This window comes from Frieseomelitta varia, unplaced genomic scaffold (genome assembly GCF_011392965.1).
Source record: "Frieseomelitta varia isolate USP_RPSP 00005682 unplaced genomic scaffold, Fvar_1.2 scaffold_215, whole genome shotgun sequence".
NCBI lineage: Eukaryota > Metazoa > Arthropoda > Insecta > Hymenoptera > Apidae > Frieseomelitta > Frieseomelitta varia.
Window position 1 is genome coordinate 1,245,077 of NW_025109917.1, and position 14,321 is coordinate 1,259,397.

A 14,321-nucleotide genomic window follows, 5' to 3' on the forward strand; every position below is an offset into this window, starting at 1 on the left:
TTTTCTTTTAATTGTTTCTTCTGACAAACGATTCCAACGCACTTGGAAAACTTCGCTCAATTTCTTTGTCAACGACGATTGCCCGCGAACAATACGATTGCGATCGACCAGGAGGAGTTCGTTCACCCTGTCGATTATGCGAATACGCAAAGCGGCCGATAAACGGCATAACCCAGATTAATCGAACCGCATAAATCATTCGTATTGGTCTCTTGCACACGACCAATATTTCCTCGGTGGCTTTCTTCGGCGGCTATCTTTCATCCGCGAAAATTGCGTTTCCCATAGTGGCGTCAGCTAACAATCAACGTCTGACCTATCGACCCACGACCGAGATTCGTATTGTCTGAACGATTCAACAATATTTTCTTCAGATCTGTCACGATTTATCTTCAGACAGCTCCGTTCAGTTTCGCGTTTTTCATCGTTTAATTGTTAAAATGGTTCGAGCTGGCGCGATTTATCTTAATCGGCTGAATCTGTGTTTCATTAATGAATCGTGAATTACAATGACTCTCGTTAACACTCGAACACACCAGATGTTGCAACTGACTGCTTGCTAAATAATTTTGTAAAAAGATGAAATTGTACGACGATAAACTTGAGCCCATTTTGCAGCCTGAGGCCTTAGCTTTCAAAATGCGATTTTCATTTTCCAAAATGTTCTTACATCGTGTAGTAAACTAATACTTTTCAGTTGTCATAGTATGTAAAAATCTTGAAAAATTTCTATCGTGACTGAATGTCTAACGAATTTAAAGATTGACACCTCCCTCGAAGACTTGACTACTAGAAATTATTGAATAATTAGAAATTGTTGACAGTAACAAAATTATCGAATATGAAAACAAAGTAAAATTCATGAGAAATCTCGAAAGTATTTAATAAAAGTCTATTTTCTTAAAGGTGAACATCTCGTAATTTCTGTGCACGTAGATACGTGTATTTTTAAATTTTACCAATAAAGTCACGACAATCGCGTTTTATCACAGTGAGCACAAAAGTTTCCTTCTATCGGACGTACGTTCACGAGCCACTGTGACTCCAGCCTTTGAAAACAATCGTCGAATCGCGATATTTATGAGGACTCGCTGGAAAAGGGAGCCGCGAGCGCGTTAAGGCGCGTTTTTCACGGAGGTTCGAGCGGCGCGAATCGAACAATACCGGATGAATATAATCGAACGCTCGACTCGAGCGTGCTCCAGGCGACAAGTTCTTCGCTAAAAATCGAACAAAGGCACATTTTTCATACATTTCTCTCTCTCTCTTTCTCTTTCTCTTTTTCCCTGATCAATTATTCCATATTATCACGCTCGAACATTCCATTCCTCTCTCTCTCTCTCTCTCTCTCTCTCTCTCTCTCTCTCTCTTTCTCTCTCCCTGCCGAGGGAAATTTGCACCGGTCATTTATCTCGCATCTATTTCATCGCTTTTCTATTCGCGCTTTGGACCTCGCTATTCGAAATGTCCGACTTGTTACCATTGAAACCGAGCTCGTAACGCGCACGAACCGCCCGATAATTCGGACAGCTCGATCGTTCTGCATAGATAGCAACAGTAACGAGCCACCGCTACCGTGTAATTAGAGCTTTTGATAATGCTATCGGCCGAGTTCGTTCCGCTGTCACTGATGTTTGCTCGTGGAAATTAACTGATGCGATGGCGGACTTTCGGAGGATATTTTTTTATCATCACACCTTTGAAAAGATTTTATGATACTATGGAATATGGTGGTATTAAGGTTATTAGTACGTAGGTTATTTGTAATGGTAGGTATTAGTAGGAATATCGCACTGATTGCGGACCATAACGAGGGACCAAACCGTACACAATAATTCGTCGCTTTCTTTTTTAACTTGTCGGTACGACATCACCGGATAGAAATTATTGAGAAGTAATAAATTTATTATTTGTTTCGTCTATTTTATTTACTTAAATATGCTTAAAACTGAGAAAATATTGCAATTTTGGAGACAAAAAGTACGTAATTCCAGCGCAAGAGGTTAACGAACAACCTTTTTTTTGGTAACAAATGTAGGAAATTTGATTAAGAGTAGAGTCTTCTTAAGACTTTCTGACTCCTCTAGAGATTCTTCAGAATTTGCGAATATTTCTCATTCTTAGATCTTTGCGGACAATCCCGAAAGATTTTATGAAACTATAAAACATTGTAGGTGTAGATTATTTAACAAACGACTTCTTTTAATAGCAGATGAAGAAACAAAAAGAAGAAATTTGATCGAGTTCTTTTAAAATTCGCCAGAGAACTAGAAAATTCGCGAATATTTCTAATTTTGTCAGACAATTTTGCGGACAATTTGAAAACATCTTATGAAACCAAGAAACATTATAGATGTAGGTTGTTCAAGAAAATTGTAGGTTATTTAAAATTCGTTATAGAACTAGGAAATTCGCGAATAGTTCTTATTCTGTCAGAATCTTTGCGGACAATTTCAAAAGAAACCATGAAACATTGTAGGTATAAGTTATTCAAGAAATGATTTTTCCTTTTTTCTTTTAGTAGTAGATGAAGAAAGAAGAGATTTAGCTGAGTCTTTTCAACATTCTTCAGAAGAAACCAGAATGAAATATTTAACGAATGGCTTTTTTTCAAAAATAGAGGAAAAAATGAAATTTGGTCGGTTAGTTTCCTTACACGAAACTTATTATTTATTCTCTGCGAAGAATTTGAAAGAGATCTATACAAGAAACTATGTAGGATATTGCAAATTACTGAGCAGTTAATGAATTACTGAATGATTCGTAGAATAGATTGAAAGAATGAGACTTGACTTGGACGTCGACGCGGAATAGAAACGAAAACAGGATAGTTGGAATTTCGATCGCGAGGTAAAGACGCGCGTAAGCAAAGAGAAGCGGCCTGACACGTGACAAAGTGGAAGCTGACGCAGCGATACTTTTCGCGAAAACGCCAGCAACAATTTCCTATCGGCAGCTTAATTGGCAGCCGATACGGTTCGCGCGAGGCAAACGACCGTCGCGATGAAAGCGCAGCTACTCGCGCGTGTATGCCTCGCGTTGCAATTACCGCATTGCAATTTGCAGCCTCTGTTAGCGTACAGATTGGTCCGCGGTGTCATCGGCAACGATTGCCTGGTCGCCGCGAAAACCGAGGCGACGCGTCAGGAGAAGAATAATAATTGCTTCCAGAAACGGAGAAGCTTTCTCGCCCAAGCACATCGATCACACGGCGTAAAATTCAATTTCCCTTCGTCGTTGTCGAATTCACGAGGAAGCGAACACTTCGAAATGTCTGTTCCACGATCGATTTCTCAATTTCTGATAGTGAATGTGACAAACAGATAAAATATTGTCTCGAACCAAAATAGGTTTTTTTTTTTTTTTTTGTTAGAAATAAAATTTTCGTTGATTATTTAGAAGAATATTTAAAAATTAAAAGTGATATTCGTTATAGTTTTGTTTTACGTTTTACGATGTTAAAATATCTTTGAAGAAAATTCAGGGCAGTCAAGGTAGAAGTTTTAGATTTTAAGATAAGACCAAGTATGCAGAGTGTTACAGGATTTTCTTTAAAAAGTTTGAAGTATCGACAATTTCCCATCAAAATTAATTATGATTCAAAACTGACTTTACGAAAACAATTTTTATCACCCACACTGGTGACGGTGACGCGATTATAAAATTGTTTTCCTTGGAAAAACCAATGCATCCTACAAAACGTTACGTATTTTGCGTTCTTCGTATTTTACACGTGAATATTCAATAAAATATTATTTACGTTAAAATTCCGTACGTATGTTCAGTTCTGCTCATTGTTGTATACTAGTAAATGAATTATACTTGAACTTTGTTTAAACTTGAATATTTCTACATTTCCAATTTCTGTTTCGTATTTTTCGATTCTCAACCTCTTTGTTAAAGATAAACAGTTTCATTCTTTCGGCGAGTTATTTTTTTTTTTACGATGAAGCATCGAGCAAACGTTCCAGGGAAACCAATCGAAAAATCATTGCCAAAAAGATGAGCGACGAGTGTGCGTGACGCGTGCAAACGAGCGAGGTGAACAAAAGGAGACTGTAACCTTCAATCGTGTGCACGTGACCCACAGTTTGTTTAATTAACTAATGAGCCCCGCCCTGCGTCACGAACGGCACACGGTGTTTCGTTAAGTGTGCACACAAGTGCAACACTCGGTGTTGCGTGTGTGCACGCATGAGAAACCGTGTGCACGCGACCAACGTCTGAAAACGTCGGGGAATTTGACGATCGCGATGTTAGCCATGACTTCTAGCAAAGATAAATAAAATCGAGGCTGCGTGTCCAGCAGCTCGTTTGAAACGTTTCTTCGCAATTTGAAGAAGGCCTTAAGCCACCGATGTTGCCAGTGAATGGAATTTTTAACTGTTAATCTTGATGTTTTCATTCCTGTATAACAGCTGGTATAGCAGCTGTTATACACGCGTCCGTACGTTTGTAATGTATGCGATTTTCTAGACGTACGTGCGTTTATCTCTTCTTCTCTCCTTGTTGAAAGTTTCAAAAAAGTTCAGCTCTCCGTTAAACAGAACGCTGTATTATTAAATTACTATATCGTTGGATCTAACCTAATTTAAACCTAACCTAAACTTTCATTATGTGGACTTCATTTTAATTAATACTCAATTCAGTTAAACGAGCTCTAATTGCACAAACTTTAATTAAAACTAAGTATAAGCTTTTGGTTAAAACTAATTACTACATAAACTTTTGTTAATATTATCAACTCCTTACACGAGCTCGAATTATATAATTTATTTACTTCCCGACAAGTACATATAGTTCCATCGCAATCGATGCAAAAATTATCTGCAATTTTGCAAATTAACTGCGCATTTTTTCGCGCGGAAAAACGTGGACGACAGTCTACATAGTTAATATGAACAGCGAGACGAAAAGTTGAAACGACTTCACGAATTCTTTCTTCTCCCTGCAATTAAACAGATCGTCGCGCCAGCATGACGCTCGTACCTCCCGAGGAAAGTATGTAATTAGGTTAAACGCGACAGTAAGAACCTTAAGGCTGCGTCGCGCGATAAGGCAGCTGCGGTGACCGGAGCGCACGAGCAGTCGTTAGTCAGGCTGCAAGCATTACCGTGAAATATAATGACAGTCACTTTAGGTCTGTCGCAAGAAGCCGGAGCCCGGGACTAATCTGCAGCAATAATTTTTCTCTCTGGCAAGTTTCTCTCTCGTATGTTTGGACGGCGCGTAATTTTTTCCAGCAACGATACGATTATCTTCCTGGCGATCGAGCGGTTCCCCGATCCGAAGGACGCGGCGCCAGGATTAATGCATCGCCATCACTGTGACATTTAGTAACCGCTTCTGTACATGGATTTAACGTCGTTGAATTGATTTTTAACTACATATTTTTTCGAAAATCATCAATGAATGAATATTGAAATATAAAATTGAAGTTTCGATCTCTTTGTGAATGCTGTTTTTATTGTGGATCACGCGTGCAAAGGAAATCGTCTTTTACTGTTTATTATTATTTTATCTGTTAAAAAAAATTACTTTAAACTATTATTTAAGAAAATATTTTGTCTAAAACTGTTATATCTAAAAATATTTTATCTAAAACTATCATATCTAAAAATATTTTATCTGAAACTATCATATCTAAAAATATTTTATCTAAAACTATCATATCTAAAAATATTTTATCTGAAACTGAACTTAAGAAAATCATCGTTTATTGTTATTATTATTTTATCTAAAACTATTATTTAAGAAAATATTTTATCTAAAACTATTATATCTAAAAATACTTTACCTAAAATTTATTATTTAAGAAAATCATCTTTTATTGTTATTATTACTTTATTGATCATATCATTGATGTGTATAGATAAAAATCAAACCAAACCCGTTTCGCAATTAAGTTTCGCTTCAACAGTTCGACATACAACTCGAAATTTTATTAATCCAACGAATTTAGGAGAGGAGAACATTAAAAACTATTTAAGAAAAGAATTCCACAGAGTAATTCCACGTTTAGATAGTTTCCTTCTCTCTCGAGAGTCAAGTTACGCAGTAAAATACTCTCGATTTTGCTTGCTCCGCGCGCAAAGGTGCCGTTAAATAAGGGTAAATAAATGTTCGCCGACGTTCCGTTTTCATTTCTGGATTTCAAAAGCACGGGCGTTCATCGCGTGCCACGGTCGCGACCCTCTTCGCCTCGGCTGAAAGAATAAATTCACCCTCGCGGTAAGAGAGAACCTCTGTCTCGGAATCGTAATAAAATCCGCGGGGTGAATTATGCCGCGGCAGAGAGGGGGTGACAGTGAAATAAACTCGCGACGTTATTCGTCAGATGAGGCTAGGGAACCTAATACGAGCGGCTCGGCCCTTGCTTCGCCTCCGGCAATTTCTGCCGCAACCTTTCCCACAGGATGCTCGTTCACCGCTAGGAAGAAACAATTTGTCAAAGGGAATAAATTAGCCGGCTACGGGTGCGGCGATTTCCTTTTGGAACGCGCGATAGGGATACACACATATTTTGAATGGTGTAAAAACGCGTACTTGGTGGTGTGCATTTCATTCAATTCTTCAGCCATGTTAGTCGAATAATAATAAAATAATAATAATATTACAATAATAAAATAATAATAATACTAGTCGAATTTTTATGTTATCATTCGTGTGAAAATAATTTATTTTTATACTGTCTTTCGTGTAAAAATAATTTCTTCTTTTTTTCACTTTTATTATATTTTACATTCTGCTATTTTTCTTTTTGTTGAAAAATTTTGAAATATAATACCCACAGTAAACAAAATTCCATTGACGCGTTAATTCCAATCGTAAAAGCGTCGCAAAAATTTTACTGAAAATATACTTCGCGTGCCGTTGCTATATAAATTGCACCCACTCCTATGAATTCGAAACAAATGTGTTGATCGAACATTTCTCGACATATTAAATTGTTTAATAGCCATCGGTCGTTTCGATCACGTGGACTGTGGAAAAGTCGTTAAAATTCCATTGCTTCCTGTATTAGTTACGCTTGTTTCTGACTGCGTACGATAAGAAGGAACGCGCAAACATATTGTAGCCACTATGGCGCGCCATGGCGGCCAGTAAAACTATTAGACAGGCATAAAGGACGATACTTAAATGCTTGCGTTGAACGGTCTCGTTTAGTTTTATATGCTTCATGGGAAATGAATTTTAACCATACTATGATCGACTTTGATTACTTGTGACACTGAGTGAAATCGTACGTTCTACAATGACAATTCTGGCTTTGACTGTTCGAAAATATTAATATGAATCAATAAAACAAGTAAAATCGTGCATTCTACAATGACTTTGATTGCCCAAGAAATATTAATATAAATAAATAAAAAAATCTGCTAAAATGACAAACTCGACAATTCTAATGGCCTATACGACATTTCTCACAATCTTAAAACGATCCCATTGACGAAGTGTTAATAGACGATTCATGTATACGAATAACAAATCAAAATCTCGCATCTCTTCGTTCGCGGTACAGATAAAACAATCGATGACACGTAAAGTGGGGTAGGAATAGAAATTCGTAGCGAGGTCTCGCCTTTCGTTCGGTGAACGCTTTTACGAGATAAGCGAGCGGAGATTACGACGATCGGAGAGCGCCGATACTCGCTCAGCTCGTAACAGCTGCGTAAAAGCGCGCTGATAAAGAGCACGCGGCTTCGTGATTGCGGCGATATCGTGAAATCATCCGGCGAAGAGCATCGAGAGCAAGAGAGTCGTTCGGAGATAAGAAACGCGTGCATATGTGTGTACATATGCATACGTGTGATACGCGAGCACGATCGCGTATCAATTTTTCCTCGAGACGTGCCGTGAAATGGTTTGATAATAAGATATTGTGTCTCGCTGATTTCACCTGAGATATATTGATCCACTTGAAACTCTAAATGCACACATAACACGATTATGAAGATTAATGATGGAAGAGTTGAAGCAATTAAATCGAATGGAAAATGAGAGGAACTGATTTGAAATTTTGACTTTTTCGATCGCTGCACGAATCTGTCGAAAACTCTAATTTTCTTAATCGCTTGACGTACATACGAATTTCTTCTGTCAATATTCCGACGAAAATTATTTGTTCAGTGATTGTTTTTGAAGTAGATAACATAAAGTGTAGAATATGAGCGTTGAAAAGCATGTAGAAAAATATTTCTTTACATCCTTATATCATGGTTGAACCCAAACTTTTAGATCTTCTTCAATCTCATTGGTTAACAAAAATTTGTTGAAAGCCGCATATAATTTACATATTTTTTTTTATTTTAGTTGCACTACTGTAATCTATATTATTTACGAGGACATTAAAACAACTTTTATAGTGAAACAATACATTGATTAGAAGAATATATTTATATTAATTAAGAAATGCAAAAAGTTTCAATGAGAACGCTGATCTTGTTTTTTAAATACCAGTTTATCAATATTTTGATACAAATGGTGGCAAGTTATTAGAGTTCCGAAGAGTATTTTCAATAAAACTTTCATTTTCATTTTATTTTCCGCGTGCTTCGTATGGACAAAAATTTGTTTTTAAATATAAGAGACATCACGTTCTCGCGATGTGCTGAATATTTTTCTTTAGCCAGGTGTAGTTTATAAAAGTCTAATAAAGACACTTTCCCTCGAATTATAACTCAAATACATTCCATTTGCTGGCAGAATGAAGCAGCAAATATGCCAACCGTCTAAACTAAAAAAACGTTTCGTTGGCTCTTGGAAATTATTCGTAATTACTCGCTGTGGCGCTAAATTTAAAAAAAGAATGGTTAAAATTATTCAAATAATAAAATTCTTATTCAATTATTCAATTATTTTGGTTGTACAATCGCGAGCCGCGGTTTGTTTGGACACACCTGTCTTATACGTCTCATAGACATCATTATCGACTTCAGCTTGAGAAGCTTCAAACTGACAGTCGTCATTATATGTCAAGCGTGAAGGTCAAAAACGCGGAAAAAATGTACGTTTAACTTTTTGCCGAGTTTCGAATACTTAGATCTGTAAGTTGACGGTCGTACTCCTCGGGCGAAACCTCTTCGGTGTCCATCAACGAGATTAATCTCGTCGCCGCAACGTTCATCAGGCCTTCGAGACGATAAGGGCTAGGAGGAGGAGAAGGAGGATCCAAAAATGATGCAAATTGCGCGCGTTTCGTCGCAATAAAGAGCAATAACGGTGAAGGTTCGCGTAGGCACGAGCGAGGAATGTCCGAGAGATGGAAATGGACGTGCCACGCTCCCGAGCCATTTTAATGCGTCGCGAGATGATTGATTAAATTTCTGCCGGGCTACGTCGCTGTAATCGAATGCAGGTACACGCAACTGCAACATGCTCGCAATTTTTACCCGGTCTGCTGTATACGACGTGGAAATCCTCCATGGATCAATAACAATAAAAATGTAATAAAAGAGACAAGAAAAGATGGATAAAAAGGATTTTCCTCGTGAAATTGTCCGTGTGTACGAGTGTGTTTAATTTCGTGCGGTGATACTGACGAAAAAAATGTATCCAAGCAGGCAAAAAGAAACGTAGGAAGAAAAAAGAAGGGACAAAACAGGAAGAAAGGAACAGAAATAACTGTAGAGTATTAACACTTTCCCGGCGGCAAATATTTGAAATGACAGTCGCGTGTAAGAAAATATTATTTTCATGTATGTTTTGCAAATAATTTTTGTTATTGTACCGTTTATTAATTTAACTATTGTAATTTTAATCGAACTCTGATCGTATATGACTGATTTCAAACTATCGTTTGAATTACTTGAAAGATCGAAGGTGAAATTGGCATTTATTTTTTTCTTTTTATATATATATATATATATATGTTTCATTTGTTGTAAAATGTTTCCAAGCAAATGACCAGTTGAATTTCTCTTCGTAGAAAATTTCATCGCAAGCGCAAGAAGAATGTATACCTCAAAGCAAATGCGTTTTCACGCGAATCGGCCAAATCAAAATTTAAAGAATCGATTTGCTTCGCTCATAAATATAGATAGGAACGTAGAATACGGCTCCTCCCCCCGTGATGTCACACGTACTAGCCACGAAGTGCGAGGAAGAAGTTCGAATGAATAAAAAACAGGGATTAATCTTTCATGACTTGCCTCCTTAAATTTCGTCAAAGTTGCCAATTTCAGCCCCCTGTTGTCGCGTCTCTCGAGTCTCAACGCAACGATCATTAGTCCTCCGAGCACGCGTTTGGCTTCCTTTGAGCCTCTTTTTCTTCTTTCGAACGTCGCCTTTTTTCGCTTCTTCGCGCGTTTACTTTCTCAGAGAAGGAACGGAGATCCTTTAATAAAGAGGACGACCGCAGGACAACCGCAACGTTCGACCGTGAATAAAGCATGTTTCTAAATCATTTAAACTGCGCGGTTACAGTTTCGTTCAAGTGAAAAAAAAAAAAAAAAAGGAAACTACGACAAAGACACGCGAGTTAATTCGAACACACGCATGAATTGATCTGGTATAACGTTAAACGATTTTACGTCCCGAGTAAAATTCAGTCCCAGGTAATTATACATTCCGATGACGTTTTAATTAGTAATTAAAATTTATTTACAGCCACGGGTAACAACGACGCTTTAATTAAAAGTAGAATATTTTACCGTAACGAGACAAATAAATGGAAACGATATAATGTTATTAATTTAATAAGCGGAGTTTGTGATTTAACGTTTGGTTAAACTGTTCCGTGATCGTCGTAAGGCTGCGTCTCCTCGCCTTTGAACAGGGCTCGGAGAATAATTAACGAAACGCGCGGAGGAACGCGAGAGCTTTCGTGGAAAAACGAGGGTAGAGAAAGGACGAATTAAAAGTGAAAATTACAGCATCCCGTTAATTTCGATTAATTAAGACAGAGGCACCAGCAGAAGTAAATTTCGCTTCACAAGTGACTTCGTTCTTGGACGTATGAATTTTTAACGAGTTCAGATTTTAGCGATACTCGTTAAGTTCGCGCCGTTTTTCAATTTAAAATAACTCGATGCTGTTAAAATTTCAACGAGGAAAGTATTACAGATCCCTTTTGCAGATCATATTCACTTTTTTTTTTTTTTGTTGCAAATCGAGTCTTTCTGCTTTGAGTTGATTCTTTAAGCCGTGGTATATAACAAAAATAAAATTCGACGTAGAGTCACTACTTCGAAAAAAAAATTTCACTGCATGTACGTGATAATACCTAAACGAAAAATAATACAAAATTAACGTACAATATTTATTTAACACTAAAAAGTTAATTTATATATACATACGTAGATTCATCTATAGCTACGCAGGGTAGTTTTATATATACATGTTCACACAATAATTATGACACTCTGTAGGAGAAACAGCGATGATTAACAATATCCACTAAATGTTCGTAGTTCGAGGGATTAAATTTAGTAGTTCGAGAATTTAATTTCATGAAAAAGCTTTATCAATGGGATTCATCATTGGATGGGAACTCAACAAAGTTCCAATTACTCTATTTTTGAGTGTTTTGATTTGCAAAAAAAAAAAAAAAAGAAAAAACCGTGAATACGATCTACGAATGAGTTGATTTACAATGCATTGAAACCCGCAATTAATTAATTTTTCAGTCAAATATATAGTTCACTTCTATGCTCTAAGCTGTGACTCTCTCTTTCTCTCTTTCTTTCTCTCTGTGTAACGCTCAACAAAGACGAGTCGGACGCGTGGAAAGAGGCGAATTAATCGAACCAACAAAAGAGGGGCGATTTTGCAAAGCCAGGGGCGAGAAAAAGGGTGGCAAAGTTGAGATACAAGCGCGGTGCAGGATTTCTTTTTTTTTTCAGATTATCGAGCGCTGGCAACGCACGCGGGTTAAAGCCCGCGATGCGGCACTATCGAGCATAAATCCGCTGATACGACTAGGGGAAGGGAGGAGAGAGGCTGGAGCTAGTTCAAAAGATGCGAGATAAAGCGCGTGGTTGTAGGTGCGAGGCTCGACGATCTCCGCTGCAGTTGCAGCTGCCGTTGTTGCCGCAGAATCGCCGCAAGGGCGACCAGGCTGGACGTGACCGGCGATTCCAGCCACCAGATCGACCCAGACCGTCATCACGTACGACCAGTCTCGAATTTTCTACAAGAACGCCCGATGAAGAAACACACACACATAGCAAATGACAATATTTCTTCGTTTCTCTCTCAATCCTTGCTGTGTTTCTACAAAGCTGAAGAATACTAAAGAATGGGGAGAGTGGATTAAAGATAAATTCAATAACAATAAATAACAATAAATTTGATAATGACGAATCGCGAAATTATTGATCTGAAAAAAGGTGAACGAGAAATTGTGTAATTTTACGAATTCATCAATCTCCACGATGGTTATTTTCAAAGGAATCAACATTATAATAAAGAATAAATAATATGTAATACATAATAAATAATATTAAATTCAATAATAATAAATTCGATGATAATAAATTACGAAATTATTGAACTGAAGAAGGGTGAACAGGAGTTTCGTGTTATTTTACGAGGCCATTCTCCACGATGATTATTTCTACTTTCAAAGGAGAGAGAACCGACAATCGAGAACTCCCAACAACTGCAAACGACGTCCAGCTCGTTATCCATGGGAAATTCTGGAATCCTACCGACCGAAACGGTCATTCCACCGGCTCAAGTTTCCCCAATAACCGCGCGACATTTACGATTCGCAAGGCGGTTTTATCGCACGATGAGGCCGCCGTCTCCCATCGACTGAATTCACCATCGTCGCGATGCGACGAAATCACGGCGCAAGGTGCAATAAAACAGCCGGATATTGCTCTTTACAGATGCTCTCGGTCCCCTCTTTCTCCCGTCCGCAAAAGAACTCATTAGCCGGCTTGGCTCGGCTCGGTTTCACGAGCACCGCCGGTTGATGGACGAACGCGCGTTTGCGACGGCCGATCTAATCGGATAAAGATCGGCGAGAACATCAACAGGGCAAAACGAAGAGAAACAAGAAAAAAGAAAAGAAAACCAATCTCGCGAGATGAAACGTCCCTTTTGTCCACTTCTTTTTTTTCTTTTTTTATTCGCGAGGCACCAAACCGGCAGAGAGGGTGCAAGAGTGTTAAAAAAAAACTGTCCTACATACGAAAACATGGAGGACGATGGCGAGGAAGAAGGAGGAAGTCCAGGACTTTTTGCCCTTACCAGGAGGGAACACGTTTCTTAGAAAGACGCTACGTCGCATAACCACGGAAATTACATCGAAGATGGAACGATCTCTATAGAACGGTTTCATCGCTGGTGTGAAAGATAGCTCACCTTCGAGATTTGCCATGGAGAACCTATAGCTGTCGATCCTCGGCGTGTTGATGTCCGAGTTGAAAGGCCTGAGGGTCGCTGAGCTCACATTGTCCAGACCCTGCAACAACAATTTGCGGAAACGTCAGTGATTGAGCGTTGTTACTCGCACGAGCTGATGTTAAAGGATTAATTATTTCTCGATCTCGCGAAACATCTATCCGATTACTTTCGATTTCTCTCTCTTTCTTAACCGAGTTAACCTGGTTAACTGAAACGGCTTAAAAATTAATTGCACTGATGGGTGCAGGCCAATGTGCACTCCAACCTAAAATTTACGAGCCATAAACTTTCCCACCAAAAGTGAAACTTATTGCGAGAACGTCGAAAGAAGTTCTCTCGCGTCGGGTATGACCAGAAATAAATCGCGGCCGCCGGCACAGAAATAAATCATTCGTCACCCTTTGTGTCGATAACCAGGCACGTTTCACGAACAATGGAAACAGACACGCGAATTCTTACGTTTCTCGCCGCGACGCAGAATCGTTCGATCAGAATCGGTAATCGAAATCCTTTTACGTTCGTAAGGTAAGCGACGACGGAGTCGCTCGCCCAATTTCCTCGATCAATTCCGCGAAACGCGACGATAATTCAAACGACGCGTGCTCGAACGCTCCTTCGGGCGAAAATAGGAGTGAATCGAGTGAAATACAAGTGGAAGCCGGCGAGAAGAAGGACGGGGAAACGGAGAAACTGGAGGACTTCCAGGATGTTCGATTGTTTTGCAGACGCGTGCATGCAATGATAACGACGACGAGACGAGGTGCAACACTGTCTCTGTGTACATCGTAGCCAAAAGGCGGCGAAACTTGCCTCTTAAGGGGATGTTTGCGCAGGGGAAGTTTGCGCTTCCGTTTTCAGCGGCCATAGACGCAGCATCTACTGGTAGAAATTTACTTTGGAACGCGGCTTCCTTTCGAAAAGCGAGCACGCGACGGCTGAAGTGTTGCGCAATAACTGTAGAAATAATA

General features: G+C 38.8%; 1 protein-coding gene across 3 annotated transcripts in view; it reads right to left on the reverse strand.

Moving 5' to 3' along the window:
- LOC122527361 (amyloid beta A4 precursor protein-binding family B member 1-interacting protein) overlaps positions 1 to 14,321 on the reverse strand; it is a 223,836-nt gene that overhangs the window by 20,359 nt on the left and 189,156 nt on the right. For all 3 annotated transcript variants that reach the window (XM_043651472.1, XM_043651470.1, XM_043651471.1), the window contains one exon: positions 13,312 to 13,411. In XM_043651472.1, coding sequence (XP_043507407.1) covers positions 13,312 to 13,411 — 100 coding nt within the window. The remainder of the gene's footprint in view (positions 1 to 13,311; positions 13,412 to 14,321) is intronic.